Here is a 27,328-nt window from a genome sequence, read left to right as displayed (position 1 = left end):
TTAATGTTGAATTAAGTCTTATCCTACAACCAAAAAACACAAGCAGCAGCAGCAGTTTTTTTGGTCACTATATGTATTCATACAGGGAAGAGGAGCTGAAGTGGAATGAAAATCAATCCTCTCTCTGTAAAAGGACACATTTCAAAGTTTATCAGAAGTTAATTTGAGGCACCAGGAATCTGAGTTAATCAAATCAAGAGCAGATCTTTCAAGTCTTTTTGGTACAAAATTTTCTCTTTGTGTTATTTCCCTTCCCTTGCAGCTCTGCATGAAGACCCTACCCAGGGAAATACCAAAAAAGGAATTTTCTATTTAAAAGACTATCTTTGGTTCATACTGAGAGAGATTTATTTTAGCTTTGGTTAATGGGTACATGCAACAAGGATCTTTGTGCCTCCCCTCTGTCACTTACATTAAATGAACATCAGGAAGGAATGTCTTAATTATCAGGTTTTCCCAGGAAACATGAAAACCAGGGCCAGCTCCTCCGGTAGGAAGAGTCACAGTGAGCAACAGGAGACCCATGTCCAGTGTTCCATATAAGAAGAGCTATTTAAATATGCAGTATATAACATTACCTACATTAAAATATTCACTATTTTCTTGTGACTTGCAGATTTTCATACATAATTTTTTTTCAGTCTAAAAGTGATGTTGTATCCCCTCTTTAACATTTGTCATGTCATATGTGGCTATTCCATTAGAACAAAGTCACATAATGTAAATATATTTCTATAAATGTGATACAATTCATTTTTTTTTAATCACCCTGTGGTGAATTGTCCTGAATGACTGTTGTCCTTAAAGGGTCATATTTTGCTAAACCCACTTTTATTAGTCTTTGGTACCTTTATTTGTGTATATGGACCCTAGAAGTTCAAAAAGTTTGAATTTGAACCCTCCAGGTGCTAAAAAGCTATCTTTATATTCATTTTGGCAAAAATTGAGTGGATTTTTACAACCTGTTTTAATTCCTTTTTAATTTGTTACGTCTATAACTAGTTACATCACAGCATTTGCACATATAAGGTCAAGACGTCCGATGAGCATTTCTCTGAGTACGACATAATCGTTTGTCAGCAGCAGCGGTTGTAGTCCATACTGAAAATATATCCAAACTTCAAACCGATTATCTAAAATGTTCAGTTGTTGGTTGAAGAGGACAGAGCAGCACAGTCAACAACCTGGAGGGGGCGGGGTGTGAAGTGGCTCATGTGCATTTAAAGGGTCAGCGCTCAAAACAACCTTTCTGGTGTCATTACTCAGAAATAAGGTTGAAGATGGACCTCTGGAGTTTAATTTCATGAAGAATTCAGACCCAAGCATAGCATTTACAGTTTATGTAGACCACAGGGAAATGTTTTAAAATGCATAATTCCATTTAAAAAAGCAAAATGTCACTCCTTTATAGGACCTACATGTCTACATGACTAAAGAGCTCTGAAGTTATGCCAAATATGCCGATGTATTGGATTGGGGAAATATGAATCAGATCTATCTTCACTGATGAACTGTCAAAATAGCTAGCCATGAGGTGATTTTGCTGTGGCTGTTTCTGTCCAAAAACAGCTAATCTAACAGTTTACAGAACTATACTGTAAACTGTCAGATGGTGCAGCATGTGAAGGTTATAAGATACAGTGTTATTTTGACTGACTGTCAAAATAACTGTATTCTTGTTAGAAGAAGAAAACTTGATGATACCATAATACAGATATGTGTAAACAATGAACTTTATACTTTATTCAGTGAGTAATACAGTCTGTGGATACATACTGTTGATCTGTTGGCAGTTTTGGTAGTTGTAAGTATGTTCTGGAACACGTCTTCTGTGCTGTAGGGAATTTGGAATATCAGTGATATACTGTATATAACCCCTTTCAGCTTTTAACAAACTAGTGACCTGAAACTGTGCTTGAATCACATGTCTTACAGACTTCCACAAATACAACTTTAGCTTGTACTTTATGTCCCTGTGTTGACAGCCTGGATAGTTTTTGTGGCATTGTCAATTCGTTTTTGGTGAGAGACATCTGCTTTCGAAACTATTAAAGTAGATGAACCAGCTCTGAATGTCACTGGTAACAAAGTTTTGTGTTGTGTAGCTCAGGGCCTGTGGGTTACTATGGTATCACGAGATGATGAAAAAAATGTTTTCATATTATGCAGTATCATCTGTATTGTGTTTCAAGTCACACTCTTTATAGCCACATTTTTACCCTCGGCCCTCGCTGCAGGGTATTGTCATCAGTTCATCATCTGTCCATCCGCCCGTATGCGCAAAAACTTTGGCGTGGACTGAAGGCCAAGGCTTTTCAAGTGTGGGCACGTTATGTTTGATACTTTGCGTTCCTCCACATGGCACAAATAAAGGCAGGAAACGAATATGGAGCAAGTGAGACACCTGATTCTGAGAAGTGCTCTGACCATCCAAGACAAAGTGAAGAGTTTGTACTATAGTTAAGTGATATGATGATATATACGGTGTGACAATAGAAAGTGTCCCTCGGTAGACATATCATTTCCATTACAGGAGCAATCCCTTAGTGAGGCAGTCATTTCTATTTTTATCGAACAAATTATAAAAATAAGTGTGATAACGGAACTTATGAGGTTTTTTTTTTTTAACCATTTTTAATTGAATCTTTAAAAAAAAAAAAAAAAGGTACTGTTACACCTAAACCATGAATTAAATTACATGTACTGTAATTAGGGTTTTTTTTTTTTCATACTGCCAAACCCTACTCAGCTGCAAATGGTGTCATCCTGGTACACCTTAATTGAGTGTGAGGCTAGATAACAAATGTGAGTACTTTTATGATGAAATTCAAATTGCTTAGATAGTATAGACCAGTGCTTTTCAAGCTTAGGGTCACAACCCCACATGGGGTTGCCTGGAATTCAAATGGGATCACCTGAAATTTCTAGTAATTGATACAATTTTTAAAAAAATACTTATTAAAAATATATGGTGAGTTGAGAGATGCAATCCCAATACATAAAAGACATGACAAACTCTGAGGCTGAAACTGAAGCACTGTGGTACTGTTTATCTTTCAAATGTTGATTGTGGTCGGTTTCAGATGCTGCAGCTCTTTCATAATTCACAGTTTGAGTTCTTGTTTGTTCAGTATTAATTGTCAGCCTTGTAAATACAAGCTGGACTGACTGTACATATCCTGACCAAGGAAAATAAAATTCTCACTGTGCAGTTATCTGCACCTGGCTTTTCTGCCTCCATCCATAATAATATTATATTATTATGGACGGACTATATGGACTATAAGGAGTATGGACTATGGTACATTATATAGCCTAAAGGGCGTATAAAATTACCATTTATTTGCAACATAGTAGCAAACTATGACATGATCAAAAACAAATTCATTTTAGCAAAAAATGTCTCCGTTTTGAATGTCTGGGGTCACCAGAATTTTGTGATGTTAAAACGGGGTCACAAACCAAAAAAAGGTTGGGAACCACTGCTTTATTCAGTGACCGATACAGTCTGTGGATATGTAGCATTGGCCCCTTTGGTTTTGGTCGTTCTAAGAATGTTCTGGTACACGACTTCCTGCTGTTGAGAGTTTGGAATATCAATACTACATATAACCCTTCAAATGATATCGTGTTAAAATAGAATTTTAAGTTGCAGTAAAATAATTTTTTTTTTTTTTTTTATGTTGTAAAACGTGTTTGAGTATATAAAAATGAAAATGAGATGAAAAAACAACACAGTATCTGGATGAGACATTTGTGACCGACACTCAGCCCTTATAATTCCCCTCTGGCTTTTTGTTCAAGTGCAGTTTTATTACAGCTCAAGTCTCAATAAAACTGTTCAGTGACATGTTTTCTGTGGATCTTATCAGAAAAAAGAGCAAAGTCAGAGGCCATTATGAAAATCCCATGAAAGTGTCAGATCTAATGTTAGTCTCTGCACACAACAATTAACAGCTTATAAAGAAATATGACAGGAAAGTGACTGTAATGCATAAAGGTACCAGCAAGTATGCATTCTTTATATAACGTGTGAATGTTTCTGGAGAAACAGAAGGCATTATCAAATGAATCATGACAGCATTAAACAAGTGATGTACAAATGTATTTAAAGGTTAATAGTGCTTTATATATTTGACAGTGATCTGCAGAGCTTCTGTACAAACATAACTAATCCACCAAACACTTACCAAACGGGTGCTTCTATGAGACTGAGTTCATTTTGGTACCTGGCACTTTTCCAGCTTTTTTAGACCCAATAATGAAAAAGAAATGTAACATATTTCCCCCCAGGATGTACCTAATGATGACCTCAGATGAATGCAAAAAAAAATTATACTCTTGCTCTGAGCCATCCCAAAATTAATGACTTTTTAGTAAAATATTGGGGCCAAAAATAGGACCAAAACCAGGACAGGAAAAGCTACCTATGTGCATTTAATCTGGAAAACATGTCTTGAAATGGTCTTATATACCGCTATAAATAAAGACACTGTGTTAAATTTGTGATCCTAGAGGTTTTGTCTTATCCAGACGTGGATTTTTCACGAATTGACAGTCTCATTGCTAGTTTTGTGTGTAACCCATTGTGTCCATTCGTGTTACATGCGGAACCTGCTCATTCAAAGACTTATAAATCGCAAGTGATTTTGCAACAGCGGTCATTGTTGTGAAACACTCTGCCTTGCATATTTACTTTGATTCCCAAAATGTACCTGTGAGAGACTAAAAAGATATTCAAAAAAATAGTAGCGTATAATTTTCATGTCCTTTTCACCGTGTTAAATGTGGATTTTTGTATGAAAATAATAGAAAAATGATATAAAAATGTGTTTTATATGAAAAATAGTTCCTTTTTTATCTCAGTAAATATTAACAGTAAAAAAAATAAAATAAAATAGTAAAACAGACCCAAAGTGCTTCCAAACTTCCTTCATAACATTAGTCTACATATTGTCTGAATTTTTAGCCCCCATGTCCTGTTTTTAGGAACCAGTTTCATTGATGCACCCAAATGCAAATGTTCTTTTAAGCTCTTCTGTAGATGTGGGGGTTTGTGTGGGGTCAGAATCAGCAGCAGTACTGGAGTGGATTTGATAGGTGTATGACTACATTTCATCAAAACTTTCATTAAAACCCTTTTAAGGCAGTCAATACACACACATCCCTCTATCCTCTTGTTTAGAATCAATAGACATATCAGGTTATATGCTGCTATGCTGTTGGTTCTGCTTTCATAAACATTTGCTATTACATTATTGCATTCACTGTAGTAATGTGCCAGTGTGACTCTCAGGATGTATCTGTGCATTCTTCTTCCTTCCACTATCTGTGTGATATCATTTTGAAAGCCCCCCTCGCTATGTGAACCAACAACCTCTGAGCTGCAACTACACACTGAAAATGGCAAGTTTTGACAAAGCTTTTTTATGTGGCATTATCTTTTGTTGAGATTTAGTCATTTTAATACCACAGTGTGCTCTCTGCCTCTCACATGGTTCACCAAAACAACTTCTGTCTCAATATCATTTTGGCAAATAACACTGTCACTGCATGCTGTGCTCAACACCACCTTAGGAGAGTGGGATTTGTTTCAAGAACTAGCCAAACCAACCCAGAGAACGTTTAGCCCTTTTCTAGAACAACAGTGAAAGGAAGCTTATCTCCAGCACTGGCACAGCATTTAAGGGGTGGTATGTAGTATTATTCCAAAGTCTCAACAACAGGGGAAAGTCACGTACCAGAACACACTTAGGACTAACTACCAACAAATCAACACTATGTATCCACAGACTGTATCACTCACTGAATAAAGTTTATACACATCTGTAATAGGGTATCCAGTTTTTGTCTTAAAACTAATATTCATTGATATTTTTACAGTTGGTGTCTTATAATTTTCATGTGCTGCATCAGCTGATAGTTTACATTATAGCTCTGTTAACTTAGCTCTTTTGCGTACAATGTGTGTTAAAGTCAGTCGATCAACAAACAGTGAACTTAGCAAAGATAATAAAATGACATCATAATTTTATACCTTCATGCGTCTCACAATCAAACTCACCCAAGTAGAAGAAACATTTGGATTTCAGTATCTAACTCCATTCTTATCATTTGGAGTTGTGTCCAGCACTTCTAGATTTTACCCCACTTTTATGTCACTTTCTGTGACTCTACAAGTTATTTCTTAGTGGTTCTCATTCAGTCTCATCCCTTTCTGATGCTTTGGTCAAAGCCCCCATGATGTTAGTTTTCCTTAACATGGAACACTAACAGAGTGACTCACTACTCCCTCTAGTGGCCACACAAATCCAGACCTCCATTGGGGTAAATGTAATCAGTTAATATCTCTACAATCCAATACATTGACATATTTGGCATAACTTTAGAGCTATTACACTCAAATGGTCATCATAGGACATTTTTTTATATATTTTAAAGTTGAAATACTACATGTAGCCCAGGGGCGGCTGGCCCATAGTGGGCAATCGCCCTCCCTAAGCCACACGAAAAAAAGAGAGAAAAAAAGAGTTTATTTTGCAGGTTTTAATATAATTGTCCAATCAGCAGCCTGAATATCACTGTGACATTCAGCAGCCTGAATGTCACTTTCTAACCAGCAGCCCCGCCCCCTTGGGGCAATTTCAGTCAGAGTGAAAATCGCCCCAGGCGCTTTCATAGACTTATATGTTGAGATTCTTTTTCAAATTTCGGACCCTACAATTCTTTTCTATGGGCTCCAGGAGGGCTTGCCCCTGTGTGATTTCATCATACGTACTGATGCGTGCTTGGACGATATGCACAGCGCATGCACGCATCGGGAGACTGCAAGATTGAACCTAATGGATTAGATCTTCTTTTATATGAACACATACTGAAAGCGTGTACAATGGATCCATTATTCATTCATTCACACATTTACACTCTGGTGGTGGTAAATTACACATGTATCCACAGCTGCCCTGGGGCAGGCTGACAGAAGTGTGGCTGCCAATTTGTGCCTACGGCCCCTCCAACTACCACTGAACATGCAGACGCATTCATACACCAGTGTGAGTAGCAGCACTGGAGGCCAAGAGGGTGAAGTGTCTTGCCCAAGGACACAACAGCACATGACTAGGACAGAGTGGGATTCGAACAGCATTATTGGATGACCCGCTCTACCTTCTGAGCCACGGCTGCCCTGAGAGGTGTTTGTCTACCTTAAACAGAATCAAGACGTTCCTGAGAAATACAATGGGACAGGAACGTCTGAATGCATTGGCTATGCTTTCCATGGAGAGAGAACTTGTCCGGAACATGCCTGATTTCAATGAGACGGTCATTGATCACTTTGGCTGCTTGAAAGAGAGGCAAGCAAAATTTCAATACAAGTGGTGAGTGAGTGTGTTATTAAATGGTGAGTTGTGTTATGTTGTACTCTCCAAATGTTGAATTGTAAATAGTTGTATTGATTGCATATTCCCAGCCAAATATATACTGAATATGTTCTGAAATGATTTGATTAATTATAGTTTCGATGATTGTATTATTTGATTTGATTTGATTATCACTATGGCGTCCATGATGACTATAAATTGTAGACTGTGCTTGCTGTGATTTCATGGGTAAACTGGTAGATAATGATGTCTCTGTTGATGGCCACGGTGGAAGTGTTTTACTGGGGAACAAAATTTATTGTATTTGAGACATTTAACTTGATATAGCTGTACAAAAATACTGCACAGTATGTACAATTCATGTCTGGTGTTAAACAGGAAAAACAAATTAAATAATGCAACATTGTAAAGTTAGCTATCTGACTTTATTATTATTTTACCAATTGAATGGGACATCTTGGCCATCATCACAACATTTGCCTGAGAAATTTGTCAGGAGTCGCCACTGATGTAGCCCCTTTAACAAAGTGTGGAAATAGGTATGACTATGCAAGAGAAATAATGTGGACTACTGTAGCTCTTCCGACCATATATTGCTGCTTCATGCAAAGAAAGGAAACATATTTTTTACTCAGCACAGTCAGTGGGAATTTTCTTTTTGACTTAAAATAAAATCAAACCTAAGCGTAAATTTTGATAACAAAATACTCGTGGCATTTCTGATTCTTAAATGCATTAAAAGCTTTGTCTGTTGAAAGGATGTGCTCTTTAATTTTTGGTCAGGCCCTTTAGGAGCCTTGAGGGCAGGAAACAGTTCATCTACCTGCCAGATATCTTCAAGGTAATTTAACTTCAAAACTGGGTTGGAGTCGCACATTGTTTGCCCAAAGCAAACAACAAAAAAAGTTGTAGCAAGTTAAAAAGAAAAGAAAAAAAAAAAAAACATGACTCATCAATTAACCGAACATACACCCTGCCAAGACAACACCCTGTCTGGCAGTACTAAGCTTCATCACATTCCACTTCTAATCTCTTGCCTTAGGCCTTTCTGCGAACAGCATCCCCTCAACACAAACTGTTTCTGTTGCAGGCACCTTTCCAAGGCAATATACACAGGCAGTTTCGTTTTAAGATATTGAGCAAGTGTTAAATGGCCCAGGGCACCAAGCAAAGTGTCAAAAGCATACATATGCGAAATGGAACAGATGTCTAAATCAACTCTGACCTGGCAAAGAAGAGGAGATCTCTAATGTCCCAGGAAAGAGGAGTCAGCAATTAAGATACAGCATCCCAAACCTTCCTCTGTTTCAGTGGGTCATTTAGCCCCTCCCGTCCATCTAATTTGACCTGAAATGACCTGAACTGTACATTAATTATCCCAATAATGATGCTTTCTTCTAATACTACATTACCCATGAGCGCTGGCTGCCATTACTACAAGAAGCCCAGATCCAAGTAGTAGTAGAATGAAATGCTTTGTCAATGGAGATGAAAACAAAAACGCTTTCCTCAATATCATACTCTAAATCCTCCCCCTGTGCAGAGAAGCTGGGAGTTGTAGAGAACTTCTACCCTGATGTTTTTTATGTTCTCAGACTTCTTAAGAGGAGTTTTTAATGTTTTATGTTGATGATTCAACCTGGAAACTTTTTGTTTCTAAGCTGTGGAAGTTAATCTGAAATACTGCTGGTATATATTGCATCAGCAGAGTAGTCTACAAGTGTCACCCTTTGATATGAGCAGATTCTACCTTGACACCATTAATTCTCAGAGACAGAGAATTATATAAACAACCTTTTCATACATGTCAATTTTGGTTTGCAGAGGTATTATTCCACTTGAGATGTGAAATGTTGTTAATTTCCTGTATCCACATACCTTCAGAGTGTGAACCTTATACTTGAGTATAATGCTAATGGTTTTAAAGGCCACCTTCATAACCATTCTGTCTCTGTGCTTTGCCAAAGTCACTAATAATGTTTACTTAACCTCTCAGATCCATAGCGGTGGATACACAGACAGCCTCGAAGGTGACAAAGAAAAGTAATTTACATCCTTCCTCAAAATATAAATGTCTAAGTAATGCATGATATTTTCAAGGCAGATAGTTGAAATAAAAACATCCTTCAGAAGAGCTTTTTGATATTCTGTTTTTTGGCAGATTAAACATTTCATTTCATCATTTTTTTTTTAATGTTGTTAATTTATATCTTATTTGCTATTGAGAAAATGTAATTGTGACTAATTTGAGCATAGCTTATTTAGTCATACATTTGTAAAAAAAAAAAAAATAATAATCATAATAATAATAATAATAATAATGATAATAATAATAACTTTTTTTTTGTATATATTTTGCCAGAAAACCCTGACAGTCACACTACTCACATAAATGACAGATGATGACTTTTCAATACTTAGTCACAGTGGGATACATTTTCTTCTAAAGTTAAGCTTGTGCTAAGTTTTGTTCACTGGTAATAAGTTGTTTATCTTACGATACTGAAAATTATCAATGATTGTTGGGGTTTCTTAAAAAGTGTGTTTTATTGTCTTGTTTCTGTGGTGCAATGTGTGTTTTTGTACAAGTTACTTACAAGTGTTTTGTTAGAATAGATCGATATAATTACAAAGTGTGGGGAATTCCTGTGGGGAATTACAGCCCAAACAGAGCTAAATAGTAGTTTACCTCAAACAACAAGCTGAAATCTAATATTATATATCACCTTTTTGGGGTTAAGTCTCAGCGGTGTTGACAAACTTGCCAGAATCACCTTTTGACACTTTAGCAAATGCATTCTTCGTGCTGCTGTAATTTTTCTGAATAGAATGTCGAAAAGATGCTAAAAGTGTTATTTTGGTTTGCTCTTGCAGTCTGCTCCTGCATGCTGCTGTCTCCCCTGTAGGGAGCATAACAGATAGTCATAGTGATTGGGCCGAGCTCTGACCAATCGAGCGTAGCTGTGTGCAGTTAATTGAATTCATGAGCGAATACTTCTCATCTTGTCGACTGTCCAGTGGGAAACTCAGCTGCATCCATCTTCAGTATCACGGCCATTGTAAATCTCTATGAATATCTCCAGATTCCGCCTTCAGTGCTGTGGCAGCGTTGTGGTGCCCCGTATGCACAGCCCCCTCGAGATGTGTGTCCCATGACAATGGACAGAGGTGGGAAAAGAACACACATCCTTTACTCAAGTAAAAGTGAACATCCTTGTGTGAAGAAAGACTCTGGGGGAAAGTGCTAGCCATCATTCAATGTCTTATTCAAGTAAAAGCAGAGAAAGTACAAACTCTGAAATGTAGTCAAAGTTAAAAAAAAAAAAAAAAAAAAAACGTTTTGACTGACATTTATGCAACTTTTTGTCTACAAAGCTCCTTAAACTTTACATCACATTAATACATTAAAACATTTATTGAAACATTCTAACAATATACTGAAAAATATTAACACGTTTACTCCAGTGTCAACAAGAAAACACACAATGTATTTATTATGAATCATACCAATGGATAGACAAATTGTCTTTTCTGTGTGTTATTATCTGTTTTACTTCAAAACAGTCCTGATGTTCAGAAGAAACGACTGATAATTTCCTTCAAATGCATTAAAAAATGTGTGAAGAGACTGTTTTGAAAATGTAAGGAGCAGACTAAGATATATGAGTTAAAATGTAGGGAATACAAGTAAACAAAAATGTGAGGTAAATGAATACTCTTGTAAAATACAGATGAAAATGTCAGTACAGCAGTAAACCATAATTAAATAGCTAAATTGATTACCCGACTTCTAACTATTGCTAAAAGTTGGCAAGACTCATTTGTTTCTGTATATTTGTATGTTTTTCTGACAAACTCCAGCAGAGCAGGGTTGATTTTGGAGCACACACAGGGATTTCAGGATCAGACTGACATGCTTGCTCATGCGTAGGAAAACAATAGCCACATTAATTTCACTGAGTCTGGCCTCTCCGTGACTGTGTTTTTACAGCTTCACTTTAACGAGACTAATCTGTTTGTAGTCAAATTTACAAGCAATCCCCATCAAAGTGCAGCTAAAATTTTTATTCAAATCATGACAAAACTGCTTTGCATGATCTCATGATATACTGCCAAGAGACATCTCTATCAGTGGAATCTCCAGAACGTGATGTGCATGACACAGTTATGCAAACACAATAAAATGTGAAGTACTGTCTTGCCTTCAGCTGGTGTTATTGTTCAAACCATTGTAGTTCATTCTCAAAATTCTTGCTGTCACTAACAACATCTTTATTTGCATCAGACCACTGGCATTTGTTTTCTGACTTAAGATTTTTACAAACCAACAGAAGTGAGTGAAGTTATGGTACAGCTTGAATGTAGAGCTCTGAGGTGGTCGAAACATGAAGCAGTTTAAAAAGCAATACAAAAGTAGTCAAGATGTTAGATTATCACTGAGGGTCTTTATGTGAGATTTTTATTTGCATGTACATGCAATCAGGTATGTATGTGTATATGGGTATGTGTATGCGTTTATCATATATATGTGTATGCAAATGTACAGTGTTACCCATAAGGTTGGAATCATTTGGCTTTCAGACTCATGTCTCTTTTTATTCCTATTTATAAACTTCAGTAATCACCTTTGATTTGATTGGTACAGTGATTACATACTGAGTCTCAGATACAGTTTAAGAACAAATCATGTTGTCACAATCATTTGATGACAAGAGTTTTTTGTTGTTTTTTTTTTTTAAATCCAGTTTTATGGGCAACTGTGTGTGTGTGTGTGCGTGTGTGCGTGTGTGCGTGCGTGCGTGCGTGTGTGTGTGTGTGTGTGTGTGCGTGCATGCGTATCTATGTATGTGACTATATGTATACCTGTATATATGTGTATGTTTGTTTCATGTATATACTACTACCTAACTACACACTGTTACAGTACTCAGGATTCTACAGTTAGACCTAAATAATAAACTTTTAGTCAGCCTGTAGGCAGATGACATGAATGACTTTTGCAAAATAAGTCAGATTTGTTTGGTAATCTGATACATGGATTTTTTTTTTTTTTTTTTTTTTTGAAGAGAAAAAGTGAAACAGAATTTTCAAATACCCTAAACTTGTTTCTGTTTTCAACCCACACACAGCAAACTTGTCTTGAACTTGATTTGACACCTTAAAAAATTAACAAATTGAACATATTAGAGGATTTTTAAGTAAACATTCAAAAACAAGACTTACAGGAAAGTACAAATGATCTGAGCGCTGTGGTGCAGCTCTTACCTAGAGCTCATTTAATGCAAGACGGTCCAGTGTGAATATTTCTGAACAGGGCTCTGATCTTTGGTTTAACATACACTGGTACGTGTCTCACTGGTATCTGGTGTGATCTGGTCTGGACAAAAAGAACTGCTTCGTCTCCTCTTTCATCTACTTCATGAAGAAGTGTCAGAATTTTGGAGGGTTTTATATTCTTTCCTGGCAGTACTGTGTACAAGGACATGAGGTAAAATTGGAGAGTACATTAAATGTTTTTGCACAATTATCAAATTTGTAGTTTACACTATTTTGTTAAGAGTAAAATATAGTGTGCGTACAAGTGCATTTGTAGAGCTTATCAATCAATCCGCCATTATTTATTTATGAGGTATTTATTCATTACACCGTAAGCCCGATGTCCTCAAGCAAAAACAATGTCACATCTATTTGGGAGCTGCAGCTGTTCATACTGATATAAAGATAATGATATTATATAATGACATAATATGTGTGTGTGCATGTCACCTCCAGACAGTACTTCTTGATAGACTTTATATTTTTAGGTTTATTAGTTGCAAATGTTCAGAAATAAACACTTCTGAGACTGACCGGTAGCCCTCCTCCCTACTAAATGAAAGATGCTCATGGTAAATATTATTTTGCAATGATTTAAGAAAAATAAGTGAAACTAAATTAGATTTATACAGGACAATCATCAGAAAAAGATGGAAATATTGTTTTTTAGAGGCTGTGTGTGTGAATTTATGAAAGTTTTGTGTCCTGCAGCATTTGTTTCCTATTGTGACTGAAATGCAGGCATTTTTCCACCCCTGAAAATGTCTCATACACCTGTAAAAACTTGGCATATAAGATATTTTTTTCCAAAGCAATCTGGTGTAATACCCTGGAACTTGAGAATAAATGTAACTGTGCTGCTCTGCACAGCTGTTTACATTATGTAAGTACAGTAAATGTGAAAGGTTGTTTCATTCCTGCATATAATAAAAGGGATTTCAGAGCCAGGGTGGTGGAAAAGAAAACTACCTCTCTCTGAGTGCAAGTTATTTAGGTCTTTCTGATGAACTGTAATTGTTCACAATTTAACCACATCCAACAAGTGGCTGTATTCCAGTGTTTTGCGTATCTCTTTTGTCATTTATCAGCTGCTGTTTTGCCCTCTCCAGTCACCTCCCCAGCTCCTCGCCTCTCATACATCATTCCCCTCACAAAGCCAAACCAACCCCATGAGAATACGGATAACAAAACTCACTTACTCCCACAGGCAATTCATCCCCCACTGACCCACTTGTTTTCAATCTGACAAGTGTGATTTAAGAACTGCGGTAGGCCAGGAGTGCAGCGGCCATGTCTGGCTGCACTTACCTGCTCCGGGAGCTGAAAGTTCAGTGACATCGCCACTTTGGTACTTTTTACTCCGCTGTCATCAAACTAAGATAAATCATTGGATTTACATACCTTGCCCAAAGGTTCCAGTGTACTCCAGATAACTTTTTTTTCTTTTTTGATAAATCATTCTGCTTGAGGTGTCAACATTATACAGAGAGGAAGCCACCGAGCACAACAGATGCATAATGCATGTGTTGAGCATGACTGAATACACATTGAAAAAAATGCATCTATACTGCCACAGTTGGTCATAAACAAACAAGCTGCGTCTCACCTCATTTGAATAAAATGGTAAATTTGCTCGCTTCTCTGCTCTTCTGTAAATGTCACATGTCTGTGATTCTGTAGCTTCATGTAAGCATATGTTAAGAGTTCAAGACCGCTGATAGATTACTCACATCTGCAGCTCTGACATAAAGGATATTCATTATCAAAGTCATTTACTCAGACTAATATGTTCTCAGAGAATTAGAACAAGGTTAGTCATTGATGTGTCTCTCTGCAACCATTAGGAGCTTGCCACATTACTGGACTCTGGGAGGCCCCTGACTAATATGTTTTTGTCCATTATAAAATGCCACCCCCTCGATTTAATCCATAGAGTTGACTGTGCCAGTTCCCTTTTTGGACCTTAAGGTTTCTCAACTGCTGTGAAAAAGAAGAATTGTGACGTGCTAAGAATCAGGCATAGCTGTGAAATTTCTGCCTTCATCTGTTTTATAACTAGACTGCAATTTTTGTGCAGCTTCTAAGAAAGAGTGGCAGTAAAGAGCCCCGTTTGTGTTTTTAATCTTTATATTGCATATTTTCTGGTTGGGATGTGTCAGCTTGTTGAGAAAGATGCAAATATGTCTTTTAACACATGGAAATAGACCCATTTATTTATTGTAAAATGGCCAATGTAAAACTCTGCATCAAACTTTTTAAACCATTCAATAATAATTTTAGCTGATTAATCAAGTGTAATGTATCTCTATTAGTGGGGCATCAACAAATGTGTTTTCAATGTTTTATTAGTTTCTGTCCTATCAGATCAATAATGTAGTTTGTGTGGTTGTGTTCTAGTGAAGCTCTTGGCTTGAGAAAACTGATACAGAAACAGAATATGCTTGTTTCATTATGTCACACAGAAAACTGCCATCTTAAATGTAAAGGACTATATAAAATAACTTTAGGATTCATGCCTATCAAGTCTCAGTTCAGGTAACAGCATTTGCACTGTGCTTCCTCTTAGTCGTGGCTTCAACATTATCAGACTTCCGAGACCATGTTCATCTGAACAAGGAACAAATCTCCATAATACAGATCAAGGGCAAGCTACAGTAAGCGGAGCCAGTCACTCATGATAAGAATCGCTTTCTGTTTTTTTTCCTCCTCATGAGAGTGGAGGAAAAAGATCCTCATCAGCAGAGCATTTTTTTCCACTTTCCTGTTTTGTTCTCTTTACTGTGATCAGCTTCAGGTGATTACAGTGGAGGTGAGCAGTCAGATATCACTTCTCTGATTTGCATTGGTATGCAAATGTCCCAGGTTGTGATAGAGTTGTTGAGACCAGTTGTTATCAGTTGATGTGTGTGTGTGTGTGTGTGTGTGTGTGTGTGTGTGTGTGTGTGTGTGTGTGTAGGTGTGTGTAGGTGTGTATGTGTGTACGTGTGCTCCCTCCCCTGTACTACCTGCTACAGTATCTAGGTCATTGTTTTTGCTGCATATGTTGGTGTCTGATAGATATACTGTATTCAAAACCATCCTTATGCAGCACTGGCCAAGCTATTTATGTTAGTACAGGCAGTGTGTGGATGGCATGCAGTGTTCACCGTCAGAGCTTATATTTACCTCTGTCATTGACTGATGTACTTCCACAAAGTAACCAGATATTTTCTGCTGTTTGGAATTTATGTTTTACCTAAGCCATTGCTTGTTTTAGTGTCTAGAAGTGTAGCAATATTGCAGCAATATTAAAAAACTAAACCCAACACATAATTTAAAACTGAGTTCCATAAATAGATTTTTTTCATTATTCTATATTATCATAACACATTGTCTGGTATTATTGCAAATGAGAAAATGGATATTTTAAGGTTGACTGCTCAAAGATTTTACATTACAAATGCTTCTGTTAACAGTGAGTGTTTGGGGTAACGTTTAATATAACTAGATGATTGTCTGATTGTTCTGTTTTTGTCTTTTCTTTGCTTAGCTACTTCACCTGGTCCCAACATCACCCTGGAGGGCCAATACCACTGTTACCAGGGACCTGGGATTCCAATGGACAAACTGTGCGACTTTGAGATAGACTGTCCACTCGGAGATGATGAAGGCGACCTGTGCCGTGAGTAGACCATAGAACAGGAACACTGCTGTTTATGAAAATGCACATGAGGGGAGCTGACAGGTCAGCTCTCCTGTATCCATCTGTGCGATGAAACGGCCGAGTTGTGAAGTCGGTCAGCTGCAGTAAGTCGTCTTTAATGAAGTCATTGCATCCTGCTCAACAGAGCAACAACTGAACGTGTGCATGAGTTTTCCTGACAGAGGCACGCAGAAAGATATGAAAAAGCAGTATAGCTATGCTTGGCTAGCATTTCTCACCCTTGACATATTCCATGGTTGTTATTTCTATCTCTTTGCGCATTTGTTTTCTGCCTTTCCAGAGGACTGGGAGGAACACTAGCCAAGTCTGCTGACATCTTATTCAGTCCCCCAGGCACACTGTTTGTTTGTGTGTGTGTGTATGTGTGTGTGAATGGGGTGCTTTCAGTCATTCCTGCGTGCATACATTTTCACATTATAAGCACAGTTCAATTCCGTTAACCACCTACAATTTTTTAAATGTTGTAGTTTGATTTTAGAGATTTTCACCCATATTACAGCAGAATTAATTTGCTTCAGCTCACAGCTCAGGTCAGCCTCCCATGAGGTGCTTATTAAAATGATGGCTGCTCCCATGTGCTTATAGGTTTGTTAACTGTGGGAGCTAAGAGATAAGGGTGTAACAAGAGGGAGAAAATCCCAGCCAGTGACTCTTTTCTACTGCTGTAGGATTTATCTCAACTAATTGGCCCAAGAGGGTAGCCCAAGGGTATAATCTCCATCTGAGTGTAGTAACTATATGTGTGAGTCTGACATTATTGTTTAAGCTGAAGTCAGACATTTGTGCAAAAATAATCAGTCAAAAAAAACAACTTTGACACATCACTGACTTCATTCACACAGTTCCTGAAAAGTATGAATGAGTGTAGCATGCATTTTACATGTAATGAAGACTACCCTAGTATTTGTGTACTTAAAGGGGCTATATGTAGTATTTCTACTTTAGAATAAAGAGTTATAAATTTCTGCCAAAGGCACCAATATATTTTATTGTAGAGATATACACTGAATTTCTTCAGTTAAGTGCAATTGGGGGTTTATGTGACCACTAGAGGGAGTATTGAGTCAGTCCGCTGGTCTCCCATGGGGAGGAAAACTAACCCTATAGGGCCTGTGACCAAAGCATGTGACAAGAAGAGATAAAGACCACCATGAAACAACTTTTACAGTTTTATAAAGTGACAAAGTGATAAAAGCCTGATGCACTGTTGTTTTCCCCACTGGACACAGCTCTAAATGAAAAAAAGAGAGTTTAATGCTTAAATCACAGCGTTTTTTTCTACATGGTTGAGTTTGATTATGAGGCTTATGAAGGTGTTAATTTATTATGTGATGTTGTTATCTTTACTAAATTCACCATTTGTTGATAATGGGCTTAGACTAAACTGTGACAGTTCTGATCTTGTTTGGATGATTCCAAACAGATCTTTAGTGCAGCTATTGACAAGACAAGCCAAACAGAAAACAGAACTGTAATGTAAACTATTAGCTGATACATAAAGATTATAAGACACGTTTTATTTTAGTTTGTTTTAATATTTTAGTTTGAAGAACAAAACTTGATGATAGCATAATACAGATGTGTTTAACAATGAACTTTATACTTTATTGATTGAGTGATACAGTTTTTGGATACGTAGTGTTGACTCATTGGTGGTTTTGGTAGTTCTAAGTTTGCATTATGCAACATCCTCTTACTGTTGAGAGTTTGGAATATCAATACTACATATAACCCCTTACTTACACACACCTTTCAAACAATACAATAAAATGAGTAATATCTGGCTTTTGTCTTCAGTGAGAAAGGATACACTTGGAAATAATTGGCATTCATCCCTTGGTTTAATGACTGAACTAATCGCACCTATTTATCCACCCACCTCTCATTGACAGTGATAAAAACACAAACATCGGTACCTGGGTGGATATAATTTTAGTACAAAAATGGTAACAGACTGACATCTAAGGCCTCAGTCCTTCATGTTTGTACTTATTTTCCCTATTCTGTTCCCTTCGAATGCAAGCACATTAGCAGTGTGAAGGCCAGCTGTCGTTTACCTTGAGTGAAGGCCCGCTCACTCACTGTCTCTCAGTCTGTCCCTAAAACAGTAATAATCCCCTCTGAACCAACATTGCATTCTGTATGTTTTTATATCAGCCCATCCAGAGACTGGCCTGTGTCTATTTTAACCTCTTGTCTATCTCTCTACAACACAATACTCTAACTTGTACCCATTTGTTCCATTTTCATCTCCTCTCACTTGTCACAATAGCCCCCCATTGCCCAAATCACATAGATTGTGATAGCCCATTCTCTATGATCTATGCATGACTCATCTTCATCTGATCTGATCTGTGTAAATCCTTGATAAGCTGTGCCAAGGCTCATTAACAAGAAAAAGTCGAGAGAGACACAGGAAGAACAAACTTAGTTTATGTCAATCACGAAGATTCCTGACATATAAGAAAAATAAAGTCCCCACGGATCTCCTTCCCCATCCTACAACAGCATCATTATGCATAAGCGCATCTTTCACTCTTTGAGAGTAACGGCTTCCTGCGGTTGATCTGAAATCCTGCAGACACCCCACTGCTTTCCAGCTCCATAGTTTCCCTTCAACTACAGAGAGCTGCTGCGCAGATCAGAGGTACATACAAGCAGAAGTTAAAAGTGGTAACTGTTTAGAATCTTTTTATGTTTTTTCTTGAAACATTGATGAAGATAGATGAGTGTTCCTTCCAAAGCTCATTTGACAATACAGAGCTTGGTTATTGCTGTGCTTTTTCTTTTTATGTTCACTTATGTTCTCATTTGCTTCCAAACTACATCCCAAAAAGCATGCAGGGATTTTACAACAATAACTGTAATTGTATTGTTTCAAAACTCTGATCACATTTGGCAGTGTAATAATTCTTCTTATTTAGAAGACTGTAAAGCTCCCACTTTACTTCAGGTCAGGGAAATAATTCATAACACATGATAAGAGCACATGTCTGTGCAATCACACATTATTACTAAAGCTGTCGTCTGATTGTGCCATTTTGTCCTCACATAGATCACTAGAGCAGTTTCGATTTAACATTGAAAGTGACATTATTAGGTGTCATTTCTAAAGATTTAAGTATTTCATGTCAGTTTTCATGAAGGTAACAGGAACTCTGTTATGTCAGCCTTTGTTCACATCTCATTAAATGAGGGTAAAGTGTTTCAGGTTGAATCATTTCAGAATGGAAACTTAAAGGATGAAGAATAGCTTAGGTTGCAAAAAGCACTGCGAGTGACACGTCTGTACAGATCTAGTGTGTGTGGATTTGTCTGAAGTGACATCATGGCAGACTTCTGCATTCATGTCATGAGCAGCTTTCATATGATGTGACTTTGAATCTCTATGTTTTGCATGAAGAACATCTAAGTGACACTAACTGGTTTATATAACATGGAGCCTGACTCATGAGACACAAGAGGACATGAAATTCACTTATTATCCCTAAAAGTCAGGACATCCTCTGTTTGTTTGAGAGAAAACAATTGCTTCCATTTTTGTGCCTTCCTTTGTAGTTCCTTACACTGAAATGAAATGTTTCATTCTGATGGCATTTGGGGTGGGGGATTGAAACAAAAAGCGTCATGTATGCATAAAAATTTGCATTATTGTGAAAGGAGGCATTTTTCTTTCCCTTGAAAAATACCTGCTTTGTGATCTCTGCTCAGACCAGTTGCGGTGCCATTATCTGGATGAGACCATTTCCAAAAAGCATACTGTTATCATGGCACTTAGGTAATAGCCTCTCACAGTAGTTGGGATAAAAGGAGCATTAAGTAAACTTGAGGGAAAAACACAAAAGAAAGGCAAATTTCAGCCCCTCTCAGTGTTACCTGTGGTTGTTAACTGCAGTGTGACATACATTTAAACAGTTCAGAAACACACCTCATGGATGAGTAAAATGGAATGATTGGATTGGATAACGGTAGCACTTCTTTAACCTTTTGTCCTTCAACCAGCAGGATGGAGCTCCAGGTTCATGTGCTATTCCTCTAGGTTGATTTAAAACTATAATATTATTCTATAAGGTATAGTTAAAATCTGAAAGAAAAATTATTAGAATTTACCAGGAGCTATCAAAGAAAAATATTTAAAAAACACAGGTACATCTCTGAAAATTAGAACGTCATGAAAAAGTACAATATTTTTTGTCACTCATTTTAGAACGTGAAACCCATGCATTATATAGACTCATTAGACATAGACTGAAATATTTCAAGCCTTTATTTCTTTTTTTGCAAAAGGAGGCCCAACCAAATATTGAATACATAGAAATGAACATACTTTTCAGAAGCCTGGCATTTCTGTTTTAAGAATTATTTTTTAAGTGATCTTATGTAATGTTCTAATTTTCTGAGACACTGGATTTTGGGTTTTCATTACCTGTAAGCCATAATCATCAAAATTTCAAGAAATAAAGGCTTGAAATATTTCATTCTGTCTAATGAGTCTATATCGTATATGGGTTTCACTTTCTGAAATGAGTGACAAAAGATATTGTACTTTTTCATGATATTCTAATTTTTTGAGATGCACCTGTACCACAAGATAAAAAAAAAAAAGTTGGAATGGCATGGAAAATGGGGGATATTAAAATTGATTGTGACCTTTTTTAAATGCAAATTGAATTAAAATAGCATATTTTATGTTTTTATGTTTTGTCATTTTATGTTTCTCATCAATATACATCCATTGTCAACATTCAGACTACAACACATTCCAAAGAGTTAGAAAAAAGTTAATTTAAAGCTACTACTTACAATAATCGCGTGACTGTGATTTGAGAAAATCAGTGAGATCATGATTTGACAGGAAAAAAAAGTGAGTTCTTCAAACTCAAAGATGAGCCATCCCCAACACATAAGAATATTTTTGAGGATGTCTAAAACAATGTTCCTCAACAAAATAGGAGGAGATTTGGATATTTATGGCTTCTACAGTGGAGAAAAGAATGAAAAGTTTCAAGGAACCTGAATGTATTTCAGTGTAATTGACAGGGGTTCAAGCATAAGCTGAAAACTGTGAACTCTGATCCCTCAGATGACACCAGATCCAGAACCATCCTTCCCCTGTCACTGGTACAGCCACATGAGTTCAGGATTACTTATGGAAAACTTCTGACATGCCCTTAGAACAAATGTCCATACAAACCTTACTGAGCCAAAAGGAAGCCTTATGTTAACTGTGCCCAGAAATATTGTCGATTTCTCTGAGTGACCATCATTCACTGGAATCAGGGACTGTGCTCAGACCAATCAGTATCCACGTCTTTTTGAGAGGAAATGGAAGGTGTCATGGTCATTTGCAATTCTGTGGTGCACCATTAATGCTGAAAAGTACATTGGGATTTTGGAGCAACACATCCTGCCGTCATGACTTTTCCGGTGACATCTATGCATATTTCAACAATGTAAGTGTGTGTGAGGATGAGGAGGCTGCATGTGGTGGACTGGTCTGATGTAATCCATACTTGGCCACAACAGAGTGTGTGTGGAGCTTCTTGAAACACAATATGTAACAACAGCAGTTCTTAAGACACAATTTCAGACTCATTTCATCAGCCCCTTAACATCTTTTAAATAAAAGTGTGGAAACATTACACATTTATTAATACTTTACTGTCCAAACTTTTGGGAACATCTTGACATTTTAATAACTGTTTCTACCATATTATTATCACATCAACATCTCACATCGCATAGTTTTTCATTTATTATTACTAGCAGCATTGTACCCGTGGTGCCATTGTACGATAGCGCCCTCCCATGGTGTAACAGCGGCACTGCACCCATACGCCCTCCCGTGCTGCGACACACGTCGGACACGCGTCGGACAAACGCCGGACAAAGACACACAGAACGTCCATTATAGTAGGATTACACTGGTCTACAATTTTTTAGAAATGATTTGCTTCAGAGATTAAATGTGCTAAATGTTACGTATTTTAATAAGATTAATTTGAAAATAAATGACAAAAGTGCCGGTTTGCTGATGTTTTCAAGGTATATGATTAAGTGTTATTACACATATATATTGGTTTATGTACATTTATATAATAGTTTTAGAAATCTTCCACTAAATAGAACCTGTAACGTGAATGTATTTTAATGTGCAGACAGTGTTTTGAAGTAGATCTTGTAGCTCTGAGACAAATATTCCTTTTGAGTCAAACCCATTCTCTCGTTAATTCTTGAATTTCACATTTTGACACAAGGCTTTATCTTGGAAAGTTCAGCCAACCAGCATTTTTTACTTGATTTTTCTTTATCAGTGACTCTCATGTGGTCAAATTTCATTACTTTTATTCTGGAAGCATTTTCCTTGTAGACCAGTGTTATTATTATTATTATTTTTTTTTTTTATGTTTTTTTTTTACATTTTATTTTAAAATTTTCAAACACATTTACAGTACAGTAACAACAAAAGAAAGCACAAAATAACAAGGGGGGATGCTGTTCCTTATGTACTTGTCTGCTTTTCCACATCAGATCTGGTAACAAGAATTAGTGTCCTTGAATATGGTCCATTTCTCCCATCTTCGATTGAAAGTTCCCACCTTAATCCTCAGATGAAATATTTGAGTGGTTGTCATTCATGTGGCCACACCCTCTCCAGCATTGCTGCTGTTTTCTGCATTGTTTGCTTTTTATGCTTGGTTTAATAAAAAAAGGAATGAGGTTTTTCCAGCCAAATTCTCACCAGTTTTTAGAGCTGGTGGATGTTTGCTGTGTTTTACACATAGAATGCCACTCACTTTCAGAGTGATATTCAATTCTGATTCCCATTAGATTGTTAAATTATTTTAAGAAAAATATGATTCCTATATTGCCCAATTTTAACTCTTTTTGGAATGTGTTGCACTGTGAATGTCAGGAATAGATGTGTATTTACAAGTGAAATTAAATTAGTTGACAAAACGTGAGGTATACTGTCTACAATGAAGTACAATTCAGAAGAGTTTTAGATTAGATTAGATCCTTTGGGCAGAGTACTCAGGAAATTAAGCATTGAAATATCACTGCTTTCTTTTTTTTTTTTTTTTTTTGCATTTTCCATTTTGTGCCATCTTTTTCATATTTTATAATTCATAAATAGCTGGTGTTATTTGATTGATTTCTATTATTTCAGTCTTGATAAAATGTATGACTAAAGTTGCAGAATATAAATTTTCAGAGACCGAATAGTGAAATATTGACTGGAAAAAGAATGTGCCTTCAGATGAAAATCCATCCATCCATCTGTCTGTTATATATAACTTGGATCACAAGGAAGCCAATAGGTTGCTTGGTTGTTCCATTCATAGCTAAGCACTATTCAGTTGTACAACACCACTTATGGTCAAATTAGAGTCTCCACTCAGTTTTTTAGGGCAAAAATAAAGACAAGGAGAGGCTTTTTTATGATGTCTAGTGTTGGGTATGATAGGTAGCTAGATGTAAGAGCATTATGTAAAGATGGAACAAAATAAATGCAAGTGCAACGTGGAAGAAGTTACAGTTACTACAAAAATTTTAGTTGCTTTGCATTATTTCACTGAGTGAGAATGTTGTGTTTTGGCAGATTTTTGGACATTGTCGACAGAGCCATTAGGACCTATTGGCATGCAACAGTGATAAGGGCAGGGTAGTTTACCAGGAGCTGTCTCTACAGCTAGACAGGCTCCATTTGTTTGGCAGTATGCTCTCAGATTTTGAGCATATTTTTGATTGGTTTCCTGTTTTCCAATCAAATTAGTTCCATGGCTTAAAACATTTATTTGAAAAGCATTCAAAGCACAAACAGATGGGATAAGTTATCAGCAAAATACCTGTATTATGGATTAATTTTCTTGGCATTTTGACACTTTATTTAGATGGATGTAGTTAGAATCAGTATCAAAGGTAGGGGGGAGAGGAGATGATGATGATATGAAGCAAAGGGCCTAGGTCTGGGAATGGAGCCCAGGATAAGCCATCAGACCACCACCCTCTGGTGCACAGTCTGCCAGGTGAACCAACAGCGAGTCCATTTTATTTCAGCCTTTTAGGATAAAGGAGAGAGGGGATGACACTGAGCAAATGGTGAGCCACTGAGCCACCCCGCTTATTATATTTTAACAAGGTAATATAATAAGTAATCGATCAAATTGCAAAGCTACAGATGCACTATATGGACAAAAGTATTGGGACACGTTGAATTCAGGTGTTTTTTTTTTTTTTCTAACAGGCGTCTGGACTACAAAACAATGACAAATGTCATAATATAGTTTTATATTGTGATAAATATCATTGCGTTGCATTGGTTAGTGTTGGTTAAATTGGTATCTTTGCTTCCAAAATGCCTCAGAGATGGTTTCTCTCATCATTGATTTGTTTGTTTTTTTATTCATGATGATTTTAAATGTTCTACCTCTAATTTTCTAAAATATTTTTCATGCTCTGACTGTAAATAATGATTTTCCACCACAACTAGCCATCTATGTTCTTCACATCTCACTTCGGAAGAAAAATCTCCAATTAAACTTGAAGGAAATATTAATGTTCAGATCTGAAATCAGCATCAACAGGACCTCTTATGAGGTGTAGCCAGAGGTGGGTAATCCCATGTTCATCAAGTCAAAGTCCTGCCATGGATTGGTTTGAACCTGTTCACTGAACCAGCCCATTTTGATGAGCACAACTCCTCATCCAGGTAGATGGATAATTAATGGAACCATCTGTGTTAAGTGAACAGGTTGGAACCAATACATGGCAGGACTTCGACTTGATGAATCTTGGATTATCCACCTCTGTAGCCATGATGTGTCCCAATATTTTGTCCATATAGTTTATAACATCAACATTTCCTCTTTTATTCACAACAAAATTCAATAACTATTTCTATTACCACACATACAAGGCGACGTTGTACATAGCAGCCAGATGCCAAAGTGCTTCAGAGGCTCATGACGTTGTGTGAAGTGATTTCAAGCCGACTGCCACCCCCAGACCACATCATGTCACCACCTCAGCTTTCTCATTTCCCCTCAGAGCACCTTCCTCCCGTCTGTACTCTATCCTATACTTCAGGCCTTTTCCATTTTCCATTTCTGTGTCTACAGTGTTTCTGAAATCGCCCGCGCTACCCCTCAACCCTAATTTTCACCAACACATTGCGCCCTGAGAGTCATTAGTCTACACCCCCCGCATGCCCCTCGCCTCTCAGCCGCCTTGCCTTTGCTGTCATTCAACTCCCTGATCCCAGGTCTGCACCACACCTCCATCTCCTTTCTCCTTGGCAGTTTCGCTGTCAGTATTCTCTCCAATCTCACTTTAAACCCACCCCCCCACTCATTATATACCCTTCCCCCTTATCATCTGCTCCTCTCCTGTTCTGATGTATTCTCTCTCCTCTCTCTTTCCAGGCCATTTTCTCAGTGGCAGCTACTGCACATTTGAAGAAGGCGAGTGTGCTTGGCAGTCAATAATGGGTCGTGGTTTCTCCTGGAGAAGACTGCAGTCTCCAACGAAGGCAACCAGACAGAGCTGCCCATCATCAGGTGGTCCACACGTCTCTCTTGATATCATCAGCAGTGCTCCACGTCCGCAAAGAAATGACGAAACGGCCTTTTGAAGGGAGTGCGCAGGGTTAATGCCTCATTACACAGAACTTCAAAGGGAAATATTTACTGTAAAGCCAGACCGGCACATTTTACTCCAATGATTTGAACTTTTGATTCTAAGTGTTTACGAAAATGGGAAGATAACTGAAACCTCTGATGTGTTAGACAGGGGTGTTGCATTGTTCAGAGCTGGCTGCACTGCTATAAACAGAATCCTGCTGGGGGTAAAAGCTTATGCATGTAGACAGAGTCCTCCATCTACAGTTCACTGTCAGTGCACTGACTCTACTGTGTCTCCTGATTAGAATTAAAGTCTTAGTTTGCTGAGTCTTGTTTTTGTTCTGAACTATTTTCAGAATTCTCAAAGGTAAAGAGGGTAAACTATAAATGGAGCAGAGTAATTCTATACATATTGGGGGATGTTATACTGTATGAATTAGATAATTTTGTCCTCGGTATACTCCATAGCCATTGCTCTTTCAGAGTTCTTTTAAAAGTCTTTGGTTTGATAAATGCATGTAATGACGAAGTATGCCAGCAGCAATCATTAATATCAAACTGCAAATCTTCAAAATACATTTAATGGCTTTTAATGCCTTTTTATACTCTGCATTTTCTGCTGTACTACCTTGACACACTTTCATTATTTTGAGTGTTTAATGTGGGTGTTTGACTTTTAAAGGAGCCACATTCACTGTGGAGGGAGGCCAGTCCAAGGGCCAGCGTGGTGCAGCAGTACTAAGAAGCCCCCAGTTTCCTCCTCCTCTTAGAAACTCCCCATGCAAGGTAAGCATTGAACTGAAAGATGTGCTACAGCATAAACAAAGTTCACTTTTTCAGATGCATACGTACACGCAGGTTCTGTTGTATGTGCACAAGCTTGCAGAAACTCAGATGATTGGACATAGTTCAGTGGTCTTAAACACATCCAAACAAACATGGACACCTGCTTAGTTTACGTTTAACATGGTGTTTGTTTATAGAAGGGATACTGATATAAATGTTCATTAAAACATTAAAAATGTGGGACCTCAAATGCGGACACATGGGGTTGTGTGACAATAAGGAACATTTGTAGAAACAGATTGTTTGTTTTTTTTTCTTTCAAATAAGGAAATCTAATTTTCTAATGTCCCATTTGTTTACTTTTTTCCGCACATGAGCAGCTTTTCACTGGCAACATCTGTTATTCCTGGAGTTGTAAAAACTTCATCATTTGAAATAACTCAAAAATCCCAATCTGCTCAGACTACTGGTACATACATGTGCCATCTGCATGTCTAAAAAGACATGAAACAGGAAGGTTG

At 37.3% G+C, this 27,328-nt stretch overlaps 1 protein-coding gene across 1 annotated transcript in view; it reads left to right on the top strand.

Annotated features, from left to right (window-relative positions):
• The window catches only part of alk (ALK receptor tyrosine kinase), a 405,435-nt gene that overhangs the window by 298,715 nt on the left and 79,392 nt on the right, over window positions 1-27,328 (top strand). The window contains exons 6-8 of the mRNA XM_030126874.1: window positions 16,225-16,356; window positions 25,824-25,958; window positions 26,704-26,807. Coding sequence (XP_029982734.1) covers window positions 16,225-16,356; window positions 25,824-25,958; window positions 26,704-26,807 — 371 coding nt within the window. The remainder of the gene's footprint in view (window positions 1-16,224; window positions 16,357-25,823; window positions 25,959-26,703; window positions 26,808-27,328) is intronic.

This window comes from Sphaeramia orbicularis, chromosome 22, assembly GCF_902148855.1.
Source record: "Sphaeramia orbicularis chromosome 22, fSphaOr1.1, whole genome shotgun sequence".
NCBI lineage: Eukaryota > Metazoa > Chordata > Actinopteri > Kurtiformes > Apogonidae > Sphaeramia > Sphaeramia orbicularis.
Note: the sequence above shows the minus strand (reverse complement) of the source record. Positions and strands in the feature narration are given on the sequence as shown.